At 42.8% G+C, this 27062-nt stretch overlaps 2 protein-coding genes and 1 pseudogene across 8 annotated transcripts in view; 2 read left to right on the top strand and 1 right to left on the bottom strand.

Annotated features, from left to right (window-relative positions):
• Positions 1–10862, bottom strand: part of ENOPH1 (enolase-phosphatase 1) — a 42291-nt gene extending 31429 nt beyond the window's left edge. The window contains exon 1 of one of the 3 annotated variants that reach the window (XM_072810185.1): positions 10569–10862. In XM_072810185.1, coding sequence (XP_072666286.1) covers positions 10569–10652 — 84 coding nt within the window. In that variant the 5' untranslated portion in view covers positions 10653–10862. Of the gene's footprint in view, positions 1–9934; positions 10005–10568 lie in introns of those variants that run through there. The other 2 variants (XM_072810186.1, XM_072810184.1) reach the window with 2 other exon arrangements.
• Positions 10863–11040: 178 nt separating this feature from the next.
• Positions 11041–16872, top strand: HNRNPDL (heterogeneous nuclear ribonucleoprotein D like). 5 transcript variants are annotated; one of them, XM_072810179.1, is made up of 9 exons: positions 11041–11132; positions 11602–12228; positions 13024–13192; positions 13289–13450; positions 13935–14066; positions 14214–14328; positions 14836–15006; positions 15354–15446; positions 16607–16872. In XM_072810179.1, exons 2-8 carry the CDS (start codon positions 11786–11788, stop codon positions 15422–15424), a joined length of 1263 nt encoding a protein of 420 aa, XP_072666280.1. In that variant the 5' UTR covers positions 11041–11132; positions 11602–11785; the 3' UTR covers positions 15425–15446; positions 16607–16872. The 5 variants fall into 5 exon arrangements, 3 of the variants coding, with proteins under 3 accessions (XP_072666280.1, XP_072666279.1, XP_072666281.1); XM_072810178.1 differs by having other exon boundaries at positions 11071–11132; positions 11599–12228; XR_012023230.1 differs by lacking the exon at positions 11041–11132 and adding an exon at positions 15823–15927 and having other exon boundaries at positions 11579–12228.
• Positions 16873–24331: 7459 nt separating this feature from the next.
• On the top strand, positions 24332–25779 carry LOC140623614 (mediator of RNA polymerase II transcription subunit 20 pseudogene; annotated as a pseudogene).
• The last annotated feature ends 1283 nt before the right edge of the window (positions 25780–27062 follow it).

Raw genomic sequence — 27062 nt, 5'->3', positions numbered from 1 at the left:
TCCCATGACCTAGCACAATAAATATTTAAGTTAATGAGTACATGGAACCAACCTGCACTTGGAGAGGAAACAAGTATTACATTCCAAGCTGGAGGAACAGTAGTGGCATAAAAGAACATGACCTGAATAGGCATGTTTAGCTATAAGTGTAACAGAGCACACCCGGGTGGCTCAGTGGTTGAGCGTCTGCCTTCGGCTCAAGGCATGATCTTGGGGTCCTGGTATCAAGTCCTACATTGGGCTCCCCATAGGGAGCCTGCTTCTCCATCTCCCTGTGTCTCCACCTCTCTCTCTCAGTGTCTCTCATGAATAAATAACATCTTAAAAAAAAAAAAAAAACGTGTAACAGAATAGTGGGATAGGAAATTGGAAAACCCTGTTCAGAAAAAAAAAAAAAACCTGTTCACTGAAGTTCAGGAATTGAAACTTTATCTCTTAGCCAACAGGAAACCACAAAGGAATTCCATGATGCAAAGACAACTCATTTATATACCTGTCTTCCTTACCAGGTTCCATGAGGATGATGGCTGGGTCTTAAGGATTTTGGATCCCTAGCAGAGCCTGGCACATGATAGGTATTCAAATAAATGTGACAGAGGGAAGGAAAGATTATGCAAGTGCTGTGACACAAAATGATCTGGAATAAGAGACCAGAAATTCAGATCAGTAGTGCTTTCCATCCACTTTTTTTTTTTTTTAAGATTTTATTTATTTATTCAAGAGAGACATGGAGAGGCAGAGAGAGACAGAGACATAGGCAGAGGGAGAAGCAGACTCCATGCAAGGAGCCCAATGCGGGACTCAATCCCAGGACTCCAGAATCACACCCTGAGCCAAAGGCAGATGCTCAACCACTGAGCCACCCAGGCATCCCTCCATCCGTTTCTTGATATACTCAGACCCAGTACAGTGATTCTCCAAAGGCTCTTCCCTTTGCTTCTGGTTGAACCAACAAAAATCCTCTCACATACCATTATGGGTATATCTCCCTTTGGGAAACAGTACTAAGCAATAGGGAAAGTTTGGAGGAATGTTAAACAAACCACCAACAGCTACTTTTCAAGAAAGTCCTGCCATTCCAATGCTTCCACAAATTATTTGAGATTAGACATGTTTTGGGTCCCGTTCTTACCATATTTTTGACTTGGGTCATAAGCAAAGGTGGAGGTAAAAAAAATGGTAAAAAAATGTGAAGCAGGTGGGTTTCAGTAAAGTCACTTTTCCTTAGTGACTCTTCACAAGCGCTTTCTGTATTAGTCTGGCACTTCTTGCATTACTCTGTTTCTTTTATTTTTTTAAGATTTTATTTATTTATTCATGAGAAACACAGATAGGGAGGCAGAGACATTGGCAGAGGGAGAAGCAGGCTCGGATGTGGGACTCGATCCCAGGACCCCGGGATCACAACCTCAACCAAAGGCAGACACTCAACCACTGAGCCGCCCAGGTGCACCTATAATCACTGTTTCTATGGAACTTTATAATTTTCAAAGTCTTTTGCATTCCACTTCATTCAGTCTTCATCGCCACCTTATAAGCACAACAGATCCTATTACCTCATCCTTGCAGGTGAAAAAGCCTTAAGTTCACAGAGTGAATGAAGACAGGGAATATGACTCAATTGGAGTTACTGGTGTCAATAATAAACAGCACAGACAGAAAGAGTTTCTAATTTGCTGTGCCTTGAGGGTTGTCTTTTAGTAGCTTCCTATTGAGGGCAGAATGGGCATCATATACTTCTCATGCTGAAAACATGAGAAGCAATAATACTTCAATGGATGTTAAATAATTCAAATGGATGTTAAACTGAAGTTGGGATATACTATCAGACGACACGAGCTCTCTTCCTGGAAAGACCATAAACTTAACATAGCAGTTTTCATGAGAAAGAAATGTCAACTTCAACATTTCCCAATTATTATCCCCTAAAATATACTGCTGAAATATAAAAGAACATAAAAGAGTAAATTACAACCATTGTTAAATAATCAAGAATACATTATCCATTTCTAAAAGTGTTTTAACATAAAATATATCTCAAAAAAATTTATTAAACACCAGGAAAAGTATACAAGCAGGATTACGTTTTTAAAGGGAATCAAGAGGGCACCTGGCAGGCTCAGTCTGTGGAGTGTGCGAATCTTGATCTTGGGGTTGAGTTCAAGTCCCACAATGCAGGCACCTGGGTGGCTCAGTGGGGTAAGCATCTGTCTTTGCTCAGGTCATGATCCTGGAGTCCCAGAATCAAGCCCCGCAACAGATTGCCTGCTCAATGCAGAGCCAGCTTCTCCCTCTCCCTCTGTCCCTCTGCTCCCCACTCATGTTCTCTCTCACATAAATAAATAAATAATATCTTCAGGACTTATATTGGGTGTAGAGTCTGCTTAAAAATAATATCTTAGGGCAGCCCCGGTGGCGCAGAGGTTTAGCGCCACCTGCAGCCTGGGGTGTGATCCTGGAGACCCAGGATCGAGTCCCACATCAGGCTTTCTGCGTGGAGCCTGCTTCCTTCTCCGCCTGTGTCTCTGCCTCTCTCTTCGCTCTCTCTGAATGAATGAATAAATAAAATCTTAAAAAAAAAAAAAAAAAAAAGAAAGAAAGAAAGAAAACAATTCTTTAGGAAAAAAAAATAATATCTTAAAAAATAGGCGCTTGGGCCTAGGTGGCTCAGTCAAATGTCTAACTCTTGGTTTCAGCTCAGGTCATGATCTCATGGGTCCCGGGATAATAAAAAAAATTATTTTAAACAAATAATCTTTAAAAATAAATACAATTAAAATCTTTTTATCATTTTGACTTTCAATTAAATCGGTATCTGCTATTTCAAATAAATATTATTTATAGGATCAAGGATTTGTCTAATTCATATTTCCTAACATATAAAGTTTAGTTTGAGGGATGCCTGGGTGGCTCAGCAGTTGAGCGTCTGTCTTTGGCTCAGGGCATGATCCTGGAGTCCTGGGATCGAGTCCCACTTTGGGCTCCCTGCAAGGAGTCCGCCGCTTCTCCCTCTGCCTGTGTCTCTCATGAATAAATAAATAAAATCTTTAAAAAAAATAAATAAATAAATAAATAAATAAATAAATAAAATCTTTAAAAAAAAATAGTTTAGTCTGAGATCTTTTCTTCCCCTTAGTCTAATTCAAAACCTTGCCAAATATCTCATTCTCTAAGGTAAAACTCCAGCCCCTAAACTGTCTTTACCAACCTCCATACCAGCACAATCCTTAAACACCAACAACAATCTTAAAAAGGTCACATCTTAAATATTATAGATTTCATCCAACACCATTACTGATAAATTTCAAAACAAAAGTGGAGCCATTACAAATTTTCATTCCTATGTAGCCTAGAACCTATAAAGGCATCTATTAGAAATGTTTGTGCTATTCAAGTATGGTAAAGGGGAAAATTCTCCCACTCTCAGATATCCATATCCTAAACCTCAAAACCTATGAATGTTACATTATATGGCAAAGGCACTATAGACATGATTAAATTAAGAATCAATGGGCAGTCTGGGTGGCTCAGCGGTTTAGCGTCACCTTCAGCCCAGGGCCTGATCCTGGGGACCCAGGATCGAGTCCCGCATTGGGCTTCCTGCGTGGAGCCTGCTTCTCCCTCTGCCTGTGTCTCTGACTCTCTCTCTCTGTCTGTGTCCCATGAATAAATAAAATCTTAAAAAAAAAAAAAAAAAAAAGAAGAATCAAGACGGGAAGATTATCCTTGGATTATGCGGTTGGCCCTAATACAATCACAAGGATCCTTAAAGGCAAAAGGAAGTAGGAAAGTCAAAGTCAGAGAGTGAGAGACTGGCCTGAAGATGGTATGAGGTTGGCTCTGAAGACAGAGGAAAAGCCCATGAACCAGGAAATGTGGGTAGCTTCTATAAACTAGGAAAGGCAGAAAAGTTTTTCTAGAATTTTCAGAAGGGACATAACCCAGCCAAAACCTTGCTTTGAATTCCATGAGATCCATTTCAGAGTTGACCCTCCAGAAGTGTAACATGATAAATCTGTACTGTCTTAAACCACTAAGTTTGTGGTAATCTTGTTACAGCAACCATGAGAAACTAACACAACAGGTTTAGCAAAGTACTATTTACCTGCCCATTTACCAGGATACTATCCCAAAGGCTTATTACATAGGTCCCTACTGTACATACATATTCAATTAAATAAACATTTAAGTGTACTATCTAGTCAGTCCTGTAAGTACACATAACTCCTTGCTAACATTCTATTTGTCCTTTAAGAACGGTGCTTTTGCTTTACACATCAGTTCTGAAAGACAATTTGCAAAAACTGGGAAGTAGCCACTTGCATAGTGCTTTGGTGTCTACTAGGCTTATTGCATTACTTTGCTCTCTTGTATACATCCTTACTGATCTATAACCAATTTGCTTAACTCTTTGAGAGATTGTGGTTCTGTTAATGATGACAGACCTTCTCTAATTCATCTATACTCTCTTGCTTGATCTAGTTTATTGTATCAAGCCATTAGAAGAGAGCAGTGCTAACAGGCCTACACATAGGTATAACTTAGAAATCTGTATGAAGCCTAAATACTTAAAGTGTGATACACAGAGATCAGTAGCAACATCACCTGGGCTCTGTGAGAAATTTTTTTTTAATTTTTATTTATTTATGATAGTCACACAGAGAGAGAGAGAGAGAGGCAGAGACATAGGCAGAGGGAGAAGCAGGCTCCATGCACCGGGAGCCTGACGTGGGATTCGATCCCGGGTCTCCAGGATCGTGCCCTGGGCCAAAGGCAGGCGCTAAACCCCTGCGCCACCCAGGGATCCCTCTGTGAGAAATTCAACATCAAGTCGAATACCAGATCTTCTGAATCAGAAACTACATTTTAGCAAGATCCCTAAATGATCTGTATACACACTGATGTCTGAGAAGCACAGATATCAAGAGCCTTTGGCTAGGGTACTCACCATGCCTCACTTAATATTTTTAGGGGCAAAAATCCCAATCAGATTCATATTTTCAGTTAATGGGATCTTCTTAATTATTAACAGGATTTTATTCTCAAGCACAAAGTTTTCCAAAGACATAAATGGAAAACATGTCCCCTGCCCACTGTTCCCTAATAAGGTTTGTTAGGATGGTAGATGAAATATAGATGTAAACAGATTCATTTATTTTACAAAAAATTTTTAAGGGCTAAACACTCATTAAATGTCCACATTAGCCTTATGCGGTAGATATCCTCACAATACATATAGCTGAGGAAATATGTACCTTGACTCAGAGTTATTAACTAACTTGCCATAAAACAGAGAGGAGCCAGAATGCTAATCCAGACCTGTTCAGTGCTCAAGCCCATCCGCATAAATACTACTCGATACTATCAATCTTCATTATTTGTGAATTCCATACTTGCAAATTTTCCTAATACTAATCAAAACATATTTGTAACCTCATAATCAATACTTGCAGCAAGGTGGCAAAAATCTGTAAACACTTGATCATACACATTCCCAGCACAAAGTGACAATCTGCTTTCTTATTTCACCTCTCATAGTTTAAACAAGCATCCTTTTCAGAGTCTATTTAGTGCTGTATTTTTTTTTTTTTTTTGCATTTTGTGCTTTCTGTTGATGATTTTGCAGTTCAAAATGGCCCCCAAGCAAAATGCTGAAGTGTGACCTAGTGTTCCTAAGCACAAGAAATTGTGTGCCTTAGGGAGAAAATACATGTGTTTAGATAGGCTTCATTAAAGCAGGAGTTACAGGCTGTGAGTTCAGTGTTAATCAATCAACCATATACATTAAATAAGAGGAACAGAAACACACATAAGACAAGGTTACATATTGATTAGCTGACAGAAATGTTGTGATTAGAGGCCCACAGGAACCTAGCCCTGTATTTCCTTTAGGGGCAATGATTCATTATTTGCCAATACAGGGTTCTCAGTGACTTTGTAGAAATCGTTATCTTTTTTTTTTTTTTTTTTTTTTTTGCAGAAAATAACTACCTCAACTGTTATTACATACACATGTTAGATGTACATGTCAACACATAATAGGAAAGCCACCAAATTAAAGATTATTTTCAGAAATAAGAGGATAATTTTCTCCAAACCCACAAACAATAGTTCCTGACAGAATGACTACAGAAACTGGTGATGGTGTTATTTCATAGGCTAACAGACTAAAAACACTGGAACAATACAATATACAAAGTCAGAAAATAAATACTACAACACCACAGACAAAAATCAAGTGGTGGCTCCATGGTGCATGCAAGATAATTCAATGCAGTAAGGGAAGAGAGCATAATAACATCTGTTCACATTTATTATTTTAACTCATCTTCAAATTCTAATTCTATTTTATAACTTAATAGTATGTATACATAACACACAAATTTTTTAAAAGATTTACTTATTCAGGAGAGAGAGAAGGGAGGGAAAGAAAGAGAATTCCAAGCAGACTCTCTGCTGAGCTCAAAGCCTGATGCAAGGCTTTATTTCCCACGACCCTGAGAGATCATGACCTGAACGGAAATCAAGAGTCGGACGCTCAACTGACTGAGCCACCGAGGAGCCCCCGCAATTTATAAATTCTGTTGGCAGTGCCTGCTCCAATTCTGTTGATGGTGTACATGCCCAAAAAATGTTAGGAGATCAGCACTATAAACGATCAAAATCAGTACCCGAAAAGAAAACCAACTCCAGAAGCACGTGTCCTACAGTGAGGGGCAGGACAGGAGGCTGAGAATTCAGATGCACAGGAAAACACTGAAGGGAAGCTGGGCTCTAGTGCTGCTCTGCCCCCAACAAGTTGTGATGATCCTCACATAGGACCTCCCTCCAGGCATCAGTTTATGAGAAGTTAATGAGCTGGTTCCAACATTCACTGCATGATCCTAGCTAGGAGCCTCCCTCATCCTAGAATTTGATAATTCTACAACTCGGAAAAAGATAGAACAGCTGGTAAATAAAACCAGTTTTTGTTGTCTGATGTGAGAGGCATGTTGTGATAGAGCAGCAGGCTGCCCAGAGAACACCACTTCCTAGACTGGCAGGAGTCTAGGGAATCCCGTGAGATAGCATGACTTACTGAAAAATGGAAATCAATCTCCACTGATTCCTCAAAAGGAATGACTTCCTAAGGGTCTTTCTTTCAAGGGCAATTTTTGACAGTACACAATTTTCACAGTATACATGCACTATAGAACCAAATCTCCAAAGACTCAACTATCCTTACTGTGGTTCGGTTCCAGTTCACTCCTAAACCTCTCACCATGAGGCAGTATAAACTGAACTTTGTTACAATATCCTTTTAAGGTACGTCTGGTTAACTAAAGTGCTCTCATATCAACTGTGTCATTTCACATACACAAAAGCCAAAGACACAGCAATCATTGTGGTTTCATTTTGGAGGTCAAGAGCAATAATCTGAAGAGTAAGAGTTTTTGAGTCAGGACAGTTTGGGTTCAAATCCTCCCAATTTTCAATTTTTAAGAACCTTAGTTTTCTGTCAGTAAAATGTGGACAATGACGTGGACAATGCACACACCTCACAGTGTTCTCAGGATGAGTTAAGTACACAAGTTGCATATATATATATATATATATATATATATATATATATATATATATATCAATGTTTGTTTCCACAGAAAGTAGGGCTGTATGTCCTACATACTTAATGTGACTCATAAAGTCCAAAATAGAACAAACAGGCACCTGGGAGGCTCAATCCACTAAGTGTCTGCCCCTGGCTTAGGTCATAATCTCAGGGTACTGGGATCAAGCCCCAAGTCAGGATCCCTGCTCAGCAGGGAGTGTGCTTCTCCCTCTCCATCTGCCTCCCGCCCCCGCCCCTCACTCTTGCTCGCTCTCAAATAAATAAAATAAATCTTGAAAGTAGAACAAACATCTTCCAATTCCCACCTCCATGCTCAGAGGTTCAAGGATATAATTTAGTATCTCTTTAATAGGTGTTCAAAAGATTGGTCCTTGACATACTCTGCTGAAAATTTATTCAAGTAAATTTGTTAAATGTCACTCTCTTAAAGACGCATTAAGCATTTATGTGTGTATGTGTATAAAAGCTCTGAGAAGTTGTGCAATAAAGAAACCAGTTGAACTTATATAGCCTAACATTTCCCAAAATGCATTTAATAACGAATCCTTTTTGCAGAATTACTATAAATATCCACAGACTTCACTTCTTCTGAATATACTTTTGGAAACATCAGATTTGATAAACTAATGTGTAACAAATTAATAGTAAGTTATTAAATTATAACAGATAACGTGAATAAAATAATAATAATAAAACTAAAATAACAACAAGACCAAGTACAAGAAACTATCCTTCATTTCAGAACATTGGGTGTTACATTCAACTGATGAATCACTAAACTCTATGCTGATACGAATATACTAAGTTGAATTTAAATCTGAAAAATTAATAAAATTTAAGAAATAAACAAAACACCCTAGATCATTTTTTGCAGCCTTCCTTGACCTTACCTATAAGTCAATGTCAAACTAAAAAAAAAAAATCTACTTAGGTCATGAAGGCATTTTAATTCTCAGAAAGATAGTAGAATAAGTCTATCACAAAGATTTCAAGAAGTGGCTCATAATATCATCTGGTAAAAGACAGGATTGGTTGGGGGGCGGGTTTGGAGAGGTGGGAGAGGCAACTATGTTTTGTTACAAAATTGATTTGCATAAGATATCCTAGATATCCTCTGCCTGCAGAGGCCTCTGGTGTGATTAAAAACTGAGGAAAAAATGTCAAACTAGATTTCCTAAAAATTTGTGCTAAGATGGTATTGTAATTCTCTAAAAAACTTGTAAGTGAAAAAAATTAAAAAAAAAAACTTGTAAGTGGTTGTTATATTGGAGTCCTAAAAGTGTACAGATTTTAATCCACAGAAGAAAATCCTTATCACAGGTAATTTTAAAAATAAAACTTTTGGGGATCCCAGGGTGGCGCAGCGGTTTGGCGCCTGCCTTTGGCCCAGGGCGCGATCCTAGAGACCCGGGATCGAATCCCACATCGGGCTCCCGGTGCATGGAGCCTGCTTCTCCCTCTGCCTGTGTCTCTGACTCTCTCTCTCTCTCTCTGTGACTATCATGAATAAAAAAAAAAAAAAAAAAAAAAGAGTAAAAATAAAACTTTTAAAAATTTAAGACTCAGACTGCTCAATTTGTTGGAAGACGAGTTTTTCAACTACGTTGTCAACAGTATCCCTACTATTATTGTATGCAAACCCTTCTAGACAATGCTTTCATCTTAAAACTCTAAAGTCAAAGCGTAGATTAGACCTGAGAATGTTTTAAATTATATTAATATTTGATATCTAGGGGCGCCTGGGTGGCTCAGTGGTTGAGACTCTGCCTTTGGCTCAGTTTGTGATCCCAGGGTCCCGGAATCGAGTCTCTGCCTCTCTCATGAATAAATAAAATCTTAAACATTGTTTTGATATTTATTCTAATAGAATATAGGTATTTTTTTGAAGATTTTTTATTTGTTCATGAAAGAGAGAGAGAGAGAGAGAGAGAGGGGCAGAGGGAGAAGCAGGCTCCATGCGGGGAGCCTGCTGCGGGACTCGATCCCGGGACTCCAGGACCACATCCTGGCTAAACCAGTGAGCCACCCGGGGCCGCCCGAATATAGGTAAAATTTTTTAAAGCCCAGCTATAACGCAGAGCTCGCGAATAAGCCTACGAAGTAGGTGTAGACAGTTGCTTGGTTAATAGTGACGCCCTAGGATAGAGGCTTTGGGCAAGAGCTTCAAGTTTCCGTGATTTTCAGAGAAAAATGAACGGAATCTAGACCTTTTTGTGCTACAGGCTAATGAATCAGCGTTCCACAGTGATTAACAGTCCAATAACACGAAAAGTGCTACTCGGCCATTACCAGCAGGAGTGAAAAGGGGCGAGTCAGCCGGGCTACCTGAAAAGTCATCTTGAGGGGATCCCCGGGTGGCGCCGCGGTTTGGCGCCTGCCTTTGGCCCGGGGCGCGATCCTGGAGACCCGGGGTCGAGTCCCCACATCGGGCTCCCGGTGCATGGAGCCTGCTTCTCCCTCTGCCTCTCTCTCTCTCTCTCTGTGACTATCATAAATAAATAAATATTAAAAAAAAAAAAAAAAAGCCATCCTGACACTCCCGTCCACGTCTTAGGGACTGGAAGCCTCCAGGCCCCCGCCGCCGCCGCCGCCGCCGCGCCGAAGCCAGCCCAGAGCCCGGCGGACGCAGCGCACCTGGCGGAGGGGGCGGGGCGCCCCGTCTCCCCACGCGGGCGGGTCTGCCCGCCGCCGCCCCCCTCCGCCAGCCACCATCCCGTCCCCACCCGCGTCCCACCCATCGGCATCTGACCGAGAGCAGGGGCTGGCGACGAAGGGCCTATCCCCGCAACCTGCCGCACGGCAGCCTTTCTACTCCCTCCCCCCACGGCGAGTGCAGCGCCACGCCGCCTCTCCCACGCCTTAGGTCAGGTCTCTGGTCCAGGGTGGGCAGCACTTAAAAGAAAAGAAAGAAAGAAATGTTTTTAATTGCTTTCAAGCACCGCTCCCTTCCGCCCCTCACCTTCACGAAAGCAATCGGGGTTGTGGTACCTTCGACATCTAACAGGATGACGGTGACTTCGGCGGGCACGGGAAGCACGACCATCTCCCTGCCGGATGCAAGCACCGGAATCGGCCTACTAGCGGGAGGGCGGAGGGCGGCGCCCACTGCGCCCCGACACGGTCCTGGGCTGCCCACGGCCCCGCGGGAACGTGCCGCCCGGCACCCGCGTGCGGCCCGGAGCACGAGGGGCAGGGCCGCGCCGCCCAAGGCGCACAGCACCGCGGCACGGGCGTCCGCCGCCACCCAGCAGCCCGGGCCCGAGGCCGACACCACGTGGGCGGGGGGAGGGGCGGCCTCGCGGAGCCCGAGCGGGCGGGGGCGGGCACAGGCGGCGACGCCGATTGGCCACCAGAGGGCCCCGAACGCGGCCCGTCCACGTGGGCCTCGCGTGGGCGGGAACAAAGAAGCGAGCGCGGGAGCCGGGTGCGCGGGCGCGCGCGCGCCCTCCGCAGACTGGTGGAGCGAGCGGGAGCGGCCCGGGGCACGTGCAGACGGGAGCCCCGCGAGTGGCGCGCCGGGGATGTGAGTGCCCCTTGCCCCCTACGGCACCTACCCCCTCCCCGCCCACCGCCTCCGCTTTGGCGTGTTTACAGTAACCGGGCCGGGCTCGCGGCCCTCCTCCCGCCCGCAGCCTGCCGGAGAGGCCGTGCCGGGGCCGGGACTGGGACTGGCCGGCCTGACTGCGTGGGCCCGGGCTCCGGCCGACCGGCTGCGGAGGCCCCCGCGCGCCCGCTTCCTGCTCGGCTGGTTCCAGCCGGCTCGAGGACGAAACACGCGTGCGCGCGGCGGGCGGACGGGCGGACGGGCGGGCGGGCGGGCGCGCTCGCTGTCTCGGCCGCCGGCGCCGGGCGCAGTCCGCCTGTGTCTGGAGCAGCCGGGCCACGGTGCTAATCGAGAGCAGCGGCCGCCGCCGCCCCCGCCGCCGCCGCCGTCCGCACTGGGGGACCGAGGGCTTTGGGAAGAGGCGGGGCTGACGGCTCTTTGCTAGGAGTGGGCTGGACCGGACGCCAGAGACAAAGGCTCTCAAGACCGGAGGGACGGTGGCCCTGCGACGGCGCTGCTCGGACTCCTGAGCCCGGGACTCTTCGCCCCTTCGTTTTCCTCTTCTGACGCTTCTCTCCTCTTAAGCCCGCGCCCCCTCACCCACGACCTCGCTCCTCACCGGGAGGGCCGCGATGGAGGTCCCGCCCCGGCTCTCCCATGTGCCGCCGCCATTGTTCCCCTCCGCTCCCGCGACTTTAGCCTCCCGCAGCCTTTCCCATTGGCGGCCGCGGGCGCCGCGGCAGCTCGCCCCGCTCCTCCCTTCGCTCGCTTCCAGCTCGGCCCGGCAGGGGGCGCGCCGGGCCCAACGCCACGTCACCGCCCAGCAGCCCTCCCGATTGGCGGGCGGGGCGGCTATAAAGGGAGGGCGCAGGCGGCGCCCGGATCTCTTCCGCCGCCATTTTAAATCCAGCTCCATACAACGCTCCGCCGCCGCTGCTGCCGCGACCCGGACTGCGCGCCAGCACCCCCCGGCCGACAACTCCGCCGCCATGGAGGACATGAACGAGTACAGCAACATAGAGGAGTTCGCAGAGGGATCCAAGATCAACGCGAGCAAGAATCAGCAGGATGACGGGTACCGCACGCCTCTCTCTTCTTTTCCCCCTCCCCCAGCGCGCCGCACGCGCCTTTCGTCCCTCTGGAGCCGCGCGCTGCCACGGCTCTTGCCCCGAGTCGATTCCCCGCGTGCCCGCTGGGCCCCACTCGCTCAGAGGGAAGAAGAAAGTAGGAGACGGAGGGGGTGACTCGAGAGGCCCGCGGAAGGTGGGGGAAGGGCGGGGGAGTTGGAGGAGGAGGGCGGCGGCGTCCGTGTCCCGAGTGCGCAGGCGCCGCGTGGGGCCCGAGGGGGAGGGGCCGGCCTCGCTGCGCCACATGCTGCAGCTGCCGCCGCCTTTTCATTGTGTCTGTATCGGGGCCCCCGCACGGCTTCCCTGCGGAGTGTAGGGAATCCTTGCTTTGGGAATCCGTGTGTGACTGGTACCCGGATCTCCTTCAGAATGCGTTGGGAGTTCTTGAGGTGGAACGTTGCTTTGACAGCTGCGGAAGAGGTAGAGTAGACCTAAGTTGTGAGGGATCAACTTTAGGAAGTTGGGTTTATAAAGCTGAAGCGATGTTGAATATACTTTCTTGGCTTCGTTGAAACTTCGTATGACGAGGTGTGGTGAGCAAGCTGTCCATTCGTTGTTTCGAATAAGTGACCTCGATGGAATCTGAGGGGTTTTGTGGTCTTTTGTTCATACGTGATCTGTAGACACTGAATTATTTGCACACGCATTGGTTCTTCCTGTTCGTTTCGTAAACCTAATTCCACAACTGAGGTAATCCTGCGGGGTGCTGCTAATCTTTTTTTTTTTAATAACTTCATTTCTAGTAAAATGTTTATTGGAGGCTTGAGCTGGGATACAAGCAAGAAAGATCTGACTGAATATTTGTCTCGATTTGGGGAAGTTGTAGACTGTACAATTAAGACAGATCCAGTGACTGGAAGATCAAGAGGATTTGGATTTGTGCTTTTCAAAGATGCTGCTAGTGTTGATAAGGTAGGAGCAGGTTCCGCATTGTGCTGCTTCTGTGTTTTTGCAAATTGTTTGGGGGTTTGGTTGTGTATTGTCAGATTAAACGCACTTGTCTTCTAGGTTTTGGAACTGAAAGAACACAAACTGGATGGCAAGTTGATAGACCCCAAAAGGGCCAAAGCTTTAAAAGGGAAAGAACCCCCAAAAAAGGTTTTTGTGGGTGGATTGAGCCCAGATACTTCCGAAGAACAAATTAAAGAATATTTTGGAGCCTTTGGAGAGGTGCGCTGTGTTTTTATATGTCTTTCATACTTGGAATGTTTATATACATGAGTGTTCGTCCCCAGCCTTTTACAGAATTGATTTGTCAGGTGATGGGAAGAGGTTAAAATTAACTGCTTGAGTCCCTTCTAGTCACTGTACCTTAAATTACTGTTTTCTGTGCTATGATAGAAACCAACATCTAATTTATTTTGGCCAAAACACGGGTGCTTTGGAGGTGGTGGTCAGTATTTGGAATTAATAACCAGTGGCATCTCTTGGGTACAAAATGATAATAAATGAAGTTTTGCTCTCTAACTGCTTCACAGATGAAGCTTTGTGGTGTGATACTGATAATAAAATAGGTGTTTCTGTACAGAAGTAATCTGACTAGAGGAATAGACAACATGTTATACTGAAGTTTGAAAAGAATCTTTGGAATTCTAAAACACTTTGGTAGCTTTTACCATTACTGGGTGATGTTGAATGTGCTTCTTGATTTCAGATTGAAAATATTGAACTTCCCATGGATACAAAAACAAACGAAAGAAGAGGATTTTGTTTTATTACCTATACAGACGAAGAGCCAGTAAAGAAATTGTTAGAAAGCAGATATCATCAAATTGGTTCTGGGAAGGTAAAGCCATTTTGTTTTTATTAAGTGAAAATTTAGAGGATGTTTTTTGTTTTCGAATGTGAGATTTCTCAATTTATGAGAATAGAATGGCTTGACCTTACAGTAAAAACTCCAGGTTTTTTTTTTTTTTTTCTTATGTGTATATAGTGTGAAATCAAAGTTGCACAACCCAAAGAGGTATATAGGCAGCAACAGCAACAACAAAAAGGAGGAAGAGGTGCTGCAGCTGGTGGACGAGGTGGTACTAGGGGTCGTGGACGAGGTGAGACTTAATCCTTTGGGACCTAAATCTTTGGATATGACTCCCCATGGTTTAGGCTGTAAACTGCTAAATAGGAATAAGCCCATAAGAAAATTCAGCCAGATTTCCAACATAAAAATGCTCTCATTGGTGGGTGGGTTTTTGTTTACTGGTTTCGCCTCTTCAAAGAATGGCCACTAGGACACTGTCAGTGTCCTTACTAATGGCAAGGTGATGACCATTTAATGTAGTTGAGATTACATGATACACCATGGCATGCTAGTTTTTTGGGGGACAGGAGTCCTTGTTTTGTCTTGATTTTCCTTAAATTTAGGAAGCTTGATAACTGGCACAATTGGACTTTCTGCCCCCTTTTTAACCACAACTAGAATAAAAACTTTCTCAGGTAACAATATAGCTGTCCATTCCACCTGTTAAGGGTTTTCAGAGTGAGGGCCAGGAACACAACATTGTATTAGGATTGGGAGTCAGAAGTCGTTTCCTAACAATCATTGTGCATTGTTTCAGGTCAGGGCCAAAACTGGAACCAAGGATTTAATAACTATTATGATCAAGGATATGGAAATTACAATAGTGCCTATGGTGGTGATCAAAACTATAGTGGCTATGGCGGCTATGATTATACTGGGTATAACTATGGGAACTATGGATATGGACAGGGATATGCAGACTACAGTGGTAAGAATATTTAACTTAATCTCATACACCAATGGTATTAGAATTCCGTGTTAAAGTACATTCTCGTTCTGAAATTGGGGGGGGTCCATTCTTGAAGTGTTTTGGAGTTAAGTTTTTGAGGCATCTGATAGTCCTAGGTTGATTATCCTAATGTAGATATTTTGGTTGTTAGAAACGTTTTAGAATATGTGTTATGTGATTAGTTTATAATGGGCATTTAATATATCTGCTATTTTAATATTTGGCATGCAGAGTTGTACATTTTTAATAGTTTTCTAAAGTATTTATAATGAAACCATTTTGTGGAAAACTATCTTAATATAATTTTTTTTGTATTTTCAAAATAGGCCAACAGAGCACTTACGGCAAGGCGTCTAGAGGGGGTGGCAATCACCAAAACAATTACCAGCCATACTAAAGGAGGACATTGGAGAAAACAGGTGTGTGTAAGAGTACAAGAAACCAGTGGAAATATCTATAATTTAATTTAAAGATCAATAGACAAATGAAAAATAAGTAAAAACAAAATATTACGTAGTCTGTTTTTACTAAATTGTTAATTTTTTAATTGCTTTATGAGCCCGTTTTGCCTAAAGTGTCTATAGATCTTTAACTTTAAAAGTCTTATCTCACTTTCTTTAGTATTACAGAAAAACTTAAGAGTTTTTCTGTTTGCTTTGTGTACCAGGTGGTCTAGAGGAATAATTAAACTTTTTTAGAACTATTAACAGGTAAAGTACTGAAATGGGTACAACTTAAGGAAAACAAGAATGTTGTCTTCTAACTCTGACATTATACCTTGTTTGTACCCGCCAGCGGGAACTTCATTGCAGGCCGTGTGTCACCCTGACCACGTCTATCTCTGGGGGTCGCACGTTGCGGGCAGAGCGCAAGGCATACACCAGAAAACGCTGTCCTGTGGTATGGTCTCTTCCAACTTCATGTACCAGCGTAAAGATTAAAGTGGAAAACTTCAGACTTTGGCTTCTTTTTTAATCTTTTTGAAGATTAAGTGTCTAAACTTAACTTAAATGGTTTTTTACAGGAGTTAAAGTACATAAATGCCTTTTTACAGCTTAATCATTTTGGTCTTCTGTTTAGTGTTGTATTTCAATTGTGGAGCCTCATTTTAAGTGTTCATTCTTTAAGATTTAATGCTTGCTTTTTCTTTTTATAGCTAATAGTGAAATCTACAAACCAAAACAAGAACTTTAAAATCTGGAATATAAATTAAAGATCATATGCACACAGCAATTTGTTTCTTACAACATAATAAGCCTATTAGAAATTCATTTTTGTAAGTATGTTTTTTGGCTTACTAGAGCTGCTTCTAGTAGACCTTAATCTAGCACAGTTGAACCTGTGAATATGGGAAGATTGTATTCCCCAATTTCTTTACTAAATTTAAATTTTGTATTATTTGGGAACACCAGGGTAAATTTATTAATTACCCAAATTACATTTTGCTATTGAATATGCATGTGATCTTTAATTATTGAAGAAAAGAATAAATTGAGGACTTAAAACAATTCATGAAAGTGGACCTTTGAAAGCTTTCAGAGTTGCACAAATCTAATTGCTATTTTGTTTTTGTTTTTAGGAGGAGATTGCTTAAAGTTAACCCATCTTGCAGGACGACATTGAAGATTGGTCTTCTGTTGATCTAAGATGATTATTTTGTAAAAGACTTTCTAGTGTACAAGACACAACCGTGTCCAACTGTATATAGCCGCCAATTAGTTTCCTTTGTTTTTACTTTGTCTTTTGCTATCTGTGTTACGACTCGATGTGGATTTGTGTTTATACAAATTTTATTTGTATGATTTCATGTTAAACCTCAAATAAATGCTTCCTTATGTGATTGTTTTTCTGCGTCAGGTACTAAATAGCTCTGTAAAAGTGTAATTTAAAATAAGCAATAATTGAGGCGCAGTTTATTTTGTAGGAAGATTTGGTCCATGAGGAAAAACTGTGGTCCTTTATGAATAGCCAGCTACAGTGTCCCCCTGTTCCCCATTTTTGTTAGATGTATACTATTCTCTAAGGCTTCATTTCCCTGCTGAGGTTTCCACCACACTTTTAATGTTTCTTCTCTGTGTATCTGGAGAGCTTGTCATAATGTCATTAGTGGAAGATTTCCAGCTGACCATCAATCTTCTGGACTGTATTTTTGGAAAAGTGCACCTTTTTGGCACAAGGCATGTTGGTAGCTCCTTTCATGAATAGGAAAGATTGGTTTGTTTCTGCCTCTGGGAAGCCATTTATTTTATGCTAAATCAGAATCAGTCTGCTAGGAAGAGCTTTGGCTAATCATAATACCATGACTTTTAATTCTCTTGATTAAAATGTCCAGATATACACAGGGAAAGGCACTGTTAAACTGTATATAGGAGCTGCAGTTTAAGAGTATCAGAGATGGTTAAATTTTAACAAGCATTTTGGCAGATAGGTAGGTTGAAACTTGAGCAAAAGTTAGATTCAGTTACTTGGAAGTGTAGTGGCTGAGGAAATTAGTTGTATTCTGTTCCGTATTGTCACAGCAAGCACCAAACTGAACAAAATGTTTAATATTGGGACATTTTCAGGAAGCTATTTTGGGTATTAACTGTTAAGGTGGTGTGAGTTTAAGAAGTCATGGTAGTAGGTTGCATCATTTTTAATGCATTAGTGCATGAGCTGAGTAGTTAAGCATACCCAGATTCAGACATAGGAAAGAGTAGTGGGGGAGGAAATACACTTTAAATTTTACGTATGTCGGTGCAAATCTAAGTGACCAAGTTATTAAAACATCTTCCTGGTGTATCAAAAGGCAGTTTTAGCTTTAGATTTTGGAGAATTTCCTGGGTAATTTCAAGTTTTGAATTTTATGTTCAGTGTAGTTGGTACTAAGATAACAGTTTTGTTTCTGGTTCCACATTAGTCTCTAGCCTTGACCTACATGTTCACCTGTGGAATAGTTGATCTCACCTTCAAAATGTAAATTTTTCGTGTTGATGAACCTGCCTTTTGTTTTATTTGGTGCCTGCAACTTCCTTTGTTCAATGATGTTTGTACTTGCTGGCTATCAAGTTACAATGCACTTGGCCTCCTTTTGCTCTTGTTTTGCTATTTGACCTTAAACCTAGGCCAAGTACCAATCAATGTTGGTTATTGCAAGGGACTGTTTATTCTTTAAACATGCAACCTTAGGGAACAAGGGAGATTTTCATTTTAAGTTATGTTGTCAAAAGTCTGTAGGTGCAGTGTCTTTAGGGCAGTGAATCCTGTTAAGTTCAAATTTATGAATAGGTGACAAGTTGACATTGAGATTGTCCTTTCCCTGAGCAAAAAATGAATAAAGGCTTTTTAAACAAAATCCAAACTTTTCAATCAAGTCTTGATATATATGACTGAAGAAATACACTTATATCTAGAGATTGTTTGAGATTTACAAAAAAACAAAAGAATGCATTTGTCTATTCTTCCTCAAGGGGCTTTGGACTCTAAAATTCAGATTTTAGTGTCTATGGATGCCAACTGATGTAAGTTTTTAATATGGCAAGGCTAAACTGTCCATACTAACTTTAGCTGAATGATAGTTACCAAGGTGTCATCCTGAAGTATTTTTAGAACTAAATAATTTGACTAATTTGAAAGGGGTAAGAATTGAAATTCTGAAGTCCACAAACCTACTCAAGTAACCTGTGTATCTTGTTAAATGTGCTTCCTGAATGGTTTTGAGCACGTTTTGTATGGTGTCACTTACCTAATAGAAACTTTTAATTTTGCTAATATTCTGTAGTCTCCTGTTGATTAGATTAAGAATATTTAAGAGTTAAGATGTCTGTTGGGATACTAACGTGGATAAGCAGAGTTTTTATCTATCCCATTCCCTGTTCCATCTTTTAAAATGGTGACAGGGGCTGGATTTTTGCTAATTGTTAATTTTAATAATTTTTAATAGCTGAAAATTTCATCACTTTCCATTACGATTTTTTGATAGGATGTCAACCACAGGATGCTGTTTCACTGATTAAAAGTGATTCAAGGACATTGCAGGTGTACTGCAACTTTTGTTACCTTTCCTATGAAGTCATTCAAAAATACTGTCGTAAAAAATATGAGTTGTCTTAGGGTTATAGTTGGGATCTCATAGTTTTGTCTTGAAATAGTTGGATGTGGGATTTGAACAAATTTTGGTTGAATGGCAAATAAAAATTTCACCTTTGACTTCTCAACCACTGCTGTCTATAAACTAGGGTAGAAAATAGTGCTTTCCTGGGAATTACAGGCTAATGGACATTCTGAAGATGTGTATTTAAGTGGCAGTTTAATCTCTGGTTTTAGTCTTTATTTAAAAGATGAGTACTTTAGTGGAGCGTGCATCTTGATCTCAGGGTTGTAAGTTTGAGCCCCATGTTGGGTGTAGAGATTACTTTTTAAATATGTTAAAAGTGTACCTCCATTTGGGGGGAGGTATATTAACCATCTCACAAGGTATTGGGACCGAGTCGTAGTTCAAAAAAGGATATTCAGCGTACCTCTTAAAATATAGAAATTTTGAATAACGTTTAAAGTTCGGGCTTACCAAAGGCCAACGCAGCTGAGAAAAACGTGAGAAACACTGCTGCAGACAAGTTGACATAAGCTGTTCCAGTGGTTATCTCTTGGAAATCTGACCAGAAATTAATCCTGACTCCAAAAAATTCATGTCTATACATAAATATTTAAGTGTAGTTTCAGAAAGATGATATCTTTGAAAGCCATCTATTTTAAAAGGCTCATGAGGTTGTTGGCTTTTTTTTTTTTTTTTTTTTTAAGATTTTATTTATTCATGAGAGACAAACCTAGGCAGAAGGAGAAGCAGGCTCCATGCTGTATATGGGACTGGATCCCAGGACTCCAGGATCACACCCTGGGTTGAAGGCAGGTGCTAAACCGCTGAGCCACCCAGGCATCCTGAAGTTGTTGGCTTTTTTTTATAACTAAAATTTCCAGATTATCGATGAGGTTGCACAAAGGGTTTCTTCAGATGTTCTCTACTTTGTGTGTTGGCTGGTTAACAGTGTTGTGAAAGATCAGAGCAACCCCACAAAAGGCCCTTAGGCAAAATTTTTATTAACCCTGGTTTTTCAAATTGGAGAAATTAGCTAATTGGAAATAGCAATTCTGTACATTTTGGAATCTTGATTTCTATCCCATTAAGCATCTGAGTCTTAGATTTTGAACAGAAGCTTTTGTCACCTCCAGGAATGACCTGTCAGCAGTCTTTAATACATTTTAAGTGCTCAGATCTTTGGAAAGTAAGGTTTTTGTTACAATTGACTTTTTTCCCTCTAATGACCAATCTGCAGCAAACTACTTATTCTCGTGAGAGGTCTGTCCTATGGAATTGACTGATTAAGTTGTCTTGAACCATGAGACAGTTGGGACAGTTTCTCCTAGACAATGCAATCAGAGGGATGGAAGAACAGTAATAGTGGGGGCTAAATGGTATTTTTAGGGTTCTTTAACCGTTTCCATAACTAGGACAACCTTTATATTCTTTCATAGACTTTAGGGGGGTTCGTTTTGCCCAATGTGAGCTTGATCTCAACCCTGAGATCATGACCTGAGCCAAAAATCAAGAGTCAGATGTTTAATTGATTGAGCCATCCAAGTGCCCCTGGACTGCGTGTTTTGAACAGCTATAGTTACTGACTATATTGCTCTCATTATATGATGACATTTCTATTAAGGCTTACAGGGTGGCTGGCATCAAGCCCCATGTTGTAGAGATTACTTAGTACCTTAAGGGCTCATGGGTGGCTTAGATGGTTGAGCATCTATCTGCCTTTGGCTGGGGTCATGGTCTCCAGGTCCTGGGATCAAGCCCCACTTCGGGCTCCCAGCTTAGTGGGGAATCTGCTTCTCCCTCTTCCTCCTGCTTGTGCTCTCTGTCTCTAATGAATAAATGAAAGATATTTAAAAAATAAAATCTTAAAGGCATATAGCTGTCAGGATTTCCACAGTGATAACTGGCATCATACCACATATATATATGATGCCATACCACCAAATATATATAATGCCAGCTAAAATCAAATAAATATTTTCATTAGTTTCTGCAGATTTTTTAAAATAAGTGATTTCTATCAGACATTTGAAATATTGAAAGAATTTTCATTACCACTTTCTAGGACCTTAGCACTACACTTACATCATTGGAAATTAGGAAAAAGAAAAGGCATTTTTGCATATACATTACTTTCATATTCTGGGAAAAAGTGATTTTTTAAAAAAATTTTATTTATTTACTCATGAGAGACAGACACACAGGCAGAGGGAGAAGCAGGCTCCATGCAGGGAGCCTGACATGGGACTCGATCCCAGGTCTCCAGAATCACCCTGGGCTAAAGGCAGGCGCTAAACCACTTAGCCACCCGTGCTGCTCAGGAAAAGTGATTTTAAAATGCCTGCAGTATGGATACAATTCTAACTTCTTAAATCATGCATTTGAATGACTTCATCAGAAACAAAAAGACCTCCAAATTATACCTTTGATCTCATTTAAAATACATACTTTTTGTTTTTTAAGATTTTATTTATTCATGAGAGAGACAAAGAGACAGGCTTCATACAGGGAGCCCGACAGACTTGATCCCAGGTCTCCAGGATCACACCCTGGGCTGAAGGCGGCACTAAACTGCTGAGCCACCTGGGCTGCCCTAATATATACTTCTATGTTTTTATATATTTATTCTTTAATTACATTCTATGTAAACTAGGACTTAGAACCTGTCAAAACTAAGAAAATCTTCACTTTGGCCTAGGTCTTCCCTTATTCTTTCAATTATATATTTTAGAACACTAAGATACAGATATCAACAAAAGGACTTTTATTTTTCTTCTATTCCCAATCCAACGCAATGACAAATTCAGGGACATCATCTCACTTCCAGTTCTCTACTGACAGTGGGATTCTTTTACTTATTAAATTGATCCCCAAGAAAGGAGGTCTTGGTGTTAGTGGCAGGTGCAGAGACTTGCCATAGCCAAGATCCACAGTACTACCAGGCTAGTGTTGTTTAATCTGAATATTTTCAATTCTCCTGGGTATAAATATTTGCCCCTTGACAAAGTCATCCTCCACTAAGGACACGAGGGGGCCTATTTCTCTCCTCTACCTTTAACAGAAACAAGAGACTCTAAGCCAGGAAATATACAGGCCTTAATTACTGTTCTCTTGACAATTCTGGAAAAGGTATGCAAATTTTTAGTATAATTTGATTAAGAACAATGGTCACAGTTTATTAACTCATTTGTTAACCACGAGGAAACAAAGCCTTACATGAAGATGTCAGTGGTTCTTAAATTATTCCATAAAATGCTCCTAAGATCATATTGTTTATTTAGCAGTACATATTTACTATTTGTATTAGCACATTCCTACACAATAGGGTAAGAATATGTACTCAGGTATACATCTATATTAGATATAATTTTCAGGGATCCCTGGGTGGCGCAGTGGTTTAGCGCCTGCCTTTGGCCCAGGGCGCGATCCTGGAGACCCGGGATCGAATCCCACGTCGGGCTCTCAGTGCATGGAGCCTGCTTCTCTCTCTGCCTCTCTCTCTGTGTGTGACTATCATAAATAAAAATTTAAAAATAAAAAAAAGGGGATCCCTGGGTGGCGCAGCGGTTTGGCGCCTGCCTTTGGTCCAGGGCGCGATCCTGGAGACCCGGGATCGAATCCCATGTCGGGCTCTCGGTGCATGGAGCCTGCTTCTCCCTCTGCCTATGTCCCTGCCTCTCTCTCTCTCTCTGTGACTGTCATAAATAAATAAAAATGTTTAAAAAAAATTTAAAAAAAAAAAAATAAAAAAAAAAATAAAAAATAAAAAAAAGATATAATTTTCATTAGACATTTTTTCAAAAAATACTCTTCAGCAACTGTGGCTTAAGTAATTCAAATCAATCCTTCCAAAGAGGGATCCCTGGGTGGCGCAGCGGTTTGGCGCCTGCCTCTGGCCCAGGGCGCGATCCTGGAGACCCAGGATCGAATCCCATGTCGGGCTCCCGGTGCATGGAGCCTGCTTCTCCCTCTGCCTGTGTCTCTGCCTCTCTCTCTCTCTCTCTCTCTCTCTCTCTGTGTGTGTGACTATCATAAATAAATTAAAAAAAAAAAAATCCTTCCAAAGACAAGCAGTAAAGTATATTTTTAAATCTTGAACTAAAAGAGCTAAAAATATAATGAAAAATTCACCTGGCTAAAATCTAAGGGATGGTCAAAACCTAGAGAAGTAAGCCTGGTGCTCAAAGTTGGGTTTGATGGCCTTACTAGACAAAGGGCATAGAAGTTAAAAGCCTAGGCCATCCCCAAGTGGAGACTCTGATACCTCCATTAGTCCATTAAACTAAGGGTTTCCAAAAGACCTGAGCATCCAGTTTCCTCACCTGGGTAGTTAAGAGAACCTTAACCTCAGAATTTAGATGACAATAGTTCTGGTAAGATAAGGGGCCTCAAGAGCCTGGAAAAAGCAAATGAAAATCCTTTCTTCATCCTAGATTTCTGATGGTTTCCACGAGTGTTTTTGCAAATATAGTGACCAATACATAATAAATTAAAATCCACCATGAGTAAGAATCAACACAATGAACAAACCCAGTAGATATCAGACCTCCATGCTTACTATGTTGAAATAAAATCTAAGCTTGAAAATACCTCAGAGAAGAAGAAAGTATTAAAGCAACACAGTGGATCTGATAAAGCCTCAAACAGAACATGGGGCGCCTGGGTGGTGACAGTTAAGGGTCTGCCTTCAGCTCAGGTCATGATCCCAGGGTTCTGGGATGGAGCTCCCTGGGTCAGACTTCCTGCTTGGCAAGAAGCCTGCTTCTCCCTCTCCCTCTGCCCCTGACCAATTCTGTCTTTCTCTTTCTCTTCCTCTTCCTCTTTCTTTCTCTTTCTCTCTTCCTCTCTCTCTCTCTCTCTCTCAAAATCCCTTTTAAAAACTTATACAAATAAAACAAATGAAATTAGAAGCTAAAGATGGATGGGTCTAAATAAGACAGTAGATGCAACTTAATTAGTAAACTGAAGGATAGATAAGAATATCCAAAATGTAGCATGGAAAGAAAAACATGAAAATTGCCGTGGAGAACCAGTAACATAAAGATTATAGTAGTAGGTATAACCTGTTTAATTGGAGTTTTAGAAGAGACAGTAGCCCGCCTGAGAAGGCAAGTTCGGCACACGGGAGAGATGCAGAGGAGCCTTAGGCTCTTCCTGTGGGGTGGAGGGCACCCTCCCCCCCACCCCCAAAAAAAAGTGAAAGATAAAATGAAGCAATATATGAAGAGAAAATGGCTGAACTTTTTCCAGATGTGATGAAAGGATAATCTACAGATTCATTATACCAACAAATTGCGAGTAGGACAAATACAGAGAAATCTATACAGAGATACATCTTGGTGAAACTAAAATGCTTAACAAAAAAGAGAAAAACCTGTGCAGAAACTTGCATCAGGGGGCTTCACTTCGCGTGGGCATCCGGAGAATACTGCAATTCCACTGTTGTACCAGATACTTTGTGAGTGACCTGTGTGTCCCAGATGCCTGTGGCTGAGGGCAAGAGTGTCCAGCAGACTGTGGAGCTCCTCACCCAGAAATTGGAGATGCTTGAGGCAGAGAAGCAAGGAATATTTTGTGTGGATTGTGAAACGTGCCATGCAGCTGCCTCTATTTTTGGCAGCCAAGGTCAGGCCAGAAAGCTGATGTAAGTGATGCACAACTCAGCGTACCCTTTGAGCTGCTTGGTCCTCTTTGAGAATGGCCCTCGCCTTATTGCCGACACCAACTCTGATGTGCTCATGGTGAAGCTCAAGGGCTTTTTCCAGAGTGCCAAGGCCAGCAAGACTGAGACCCAGGGTACCTGTTACCAGTACCGTGACTTCCTAGTGAAGGGGGGCACAGTCACCAGGGGACCCAGTTCCTGAAGCATCTCCATTGCCGTGGAGTATGGCCCCTTTGTGGTAGCTAGCGGCATCTGGAGCTTGCTGCTCAAGTTCCTACAGAGTTTTCTGGGCAGCAGCTATACACCAGGGAACGGTGTCTGGGAACAGATGCAGTGCCATCCATGGTCCAGCACACAGAACTCTTCGGTAAGATTCCTAAGCAGCAGCAGGTGCCAGCGGTTGACATTCTTTAGTGGCTGACAGCTGCCCGACTGAGCTCTTACCAGGGGGACTGCACAGGAGGAGCAGGTGCTGCTGCATCCTGAGGCCCCTGGACCCCAGAAACCCAGGGCAGACATGGAGTCAGTCTTCCCTCTCTCTTTCCAGCTGTGATATTTGTTCTGGGGCTCTGGACGACCCTCCCTAGCAGCTGCCCTCACCCCATGCCTGAGAGGACTTGGTCTGTTCTCAAGAATGGTAATTACGAAGAGTGGAGAAGTGTGGAGCTTTCCTGCTATAGGGCAGAAAGGTACGACAGGGCTGTCCCTGCCTAGTGTTGGTGGGGCAGGCAGTCCATGCCTCCAGTCCTATTGAGGATTTGGTCTAGGTCTGCAGTGGACAGCCTGGATATAATAAAGGCTCTTCTCCAGGGACGCAGTTGGCCCTCTCCTGGAGAAGGAGTAAGAGGCATAACTGTGTGATGCCTATCACTGTCTGACCTGTTTGCTGCGGTGAACTGTGAGTGGACTTTTCTAGGGTGTTGCCTGAGTTGGGAGTCTCCCTCTGGCGTCTTTCCATTCTGTTGTGAATGAGGTGAAGCCACAGGCTAAGCTGCTATAACAAAGAGAATCTAACGTACAGTGGCTCCTAGAAGTTTATTCTTCTCTTCTAATAGTACAAGTGTAATCAAGTGGTCTGGGGCAGGTTTCACTGTACAAGGTCACCAGGACCTCAGTTTCCTTCTATCTCGCTGTTCAGGCAATTCTGGGGTGTTGACCTTGCCCACAAGGTCAGCTCCGTGTATATAATACACTGGAGAAGGAGAGCACAAAGCAGTTTCTTTTTAAAGGATATGACCCAGGGACGCCTGGGTGGCTCAGTGATTGAGCATCTGCCTTCGGCTCAGGGTGCGATCCCAGGATCCCAGGATCCTGGGATCAAGTCCCATGTCGGGCTTCCCGCGGGAAGTTTGTTTCTCCCTCTACCTGTGTCTCTGCCTCTCTATGTGTCTCTCATGAATAAATAAATAGAATCTTTAGGGCAGCCCCGGTGGCGCAGCGGTTTAGCGCCGCCTTCAGCCCAGGGCCTGATCCTGGAGACCCTGGATGGAGTCCCACATCGGGCTCCCTGCATGGAGCCTGCTTCTCCCTCTGCCTGTGTCTCTGCCTCTCTCTCACTCTCTCTGTGTCTCTATGAATAAATAAATAAATAATCTTTAAAAAAAATAGAATCTTTAAAAATGAAAAAAGGTTATGACCTGGAGTCGCGCAAATCAATGTGGTCACACTTTGCTGGAAGGGATGCTGGGCCATACAGCATCTCCTACTTTGGTGTCCATGTGTCCAATTAAAACTCAGGGGCTTCTGTGATTTTTTTTTAAAGATTTATTTATTTATTTATTTATGATGGGGGGGGCAGAGACACAGGATGAGGGAGAAGCAGGCTCCATGCTAGGAGCCCGACATGGGACTCCATCCCAGAACTCCAGGATTGTGCCCTGGGCCAAAGGCAGGCGCCAAACCGCTGAGCCACCCAGGGATCCCTGGCTTCTGTGATTAAAAGATGAAGGAGAAAATGGAGGTGGGGACTCAGTCAGGGGCCTCTGCTATATGGAGCTCAATGGATGTGCCCAGGAGTGCCCTTGGTTGTTATTTTGTGGAGTACCACCTGTAATGAAGCCATTTGTTTGTGAATTGCATTGAGATAAGGCAGATGCCAGAGCCACTTGTGAGATTAGCTGGCTTAGTCACACTAGGCAGTCAATTCTGCACCCCTCCCCTAAGGGTTCACGGTTTCTGAGCTCTTTGTCCTTGTCTCATTTGAGCCTCCACGCTGCTCATTTGACTTAACACTGCCCGCCCATCCCACTCCCAACTCCAGAAATGTTCAGTTGGGCTAACACTGATATATACAGTCAGGGA

This window comes from Canis lupus, chromosome 33, assembly GCF_048164855.1.
Source record: "Canis lupus baileyi chromosome 33, mCanLup2.hap1, whole genome shotgun sequence".
Classification (NCBI taxonomy): domain Eukaryota; kingdom Metazoa; phylum Chordata; class Mammalia; order Carnivora; family Canidae; genus Canis; species Canis lupus.
This window is presented reverse-complemented; position numbering and strand designations above follow the sequence as displayed.

What these genes read in the sequence shown, in the direction of transcription:
- HNRNPDL (XM_072810179.1), top strand. Translation starts at nt 11,786, where the DNA reads ATGGAGGTCCCGCCCCGGCTCTCCCATGTGCCGCCGCCATTGTTCCCC. An exon ending in TACTAGGGGTCGTGGACGAG is followed by an intron (nt 14,329 to 14,835) that starts GTGAGACTTAAT and finishes GCATTGTTTCAG; the next exon opens with GTCAGGGCCAAAACTGGAAC. An exon ending in GGGATATGCAGACTACAGTG is followed by an intron (nt 15,007 to 15,353) that starts GTAAGAATATTT and finishes TTTTCAAAATAG; the next exon opens with GCCAACAGAGCACTTACGGC.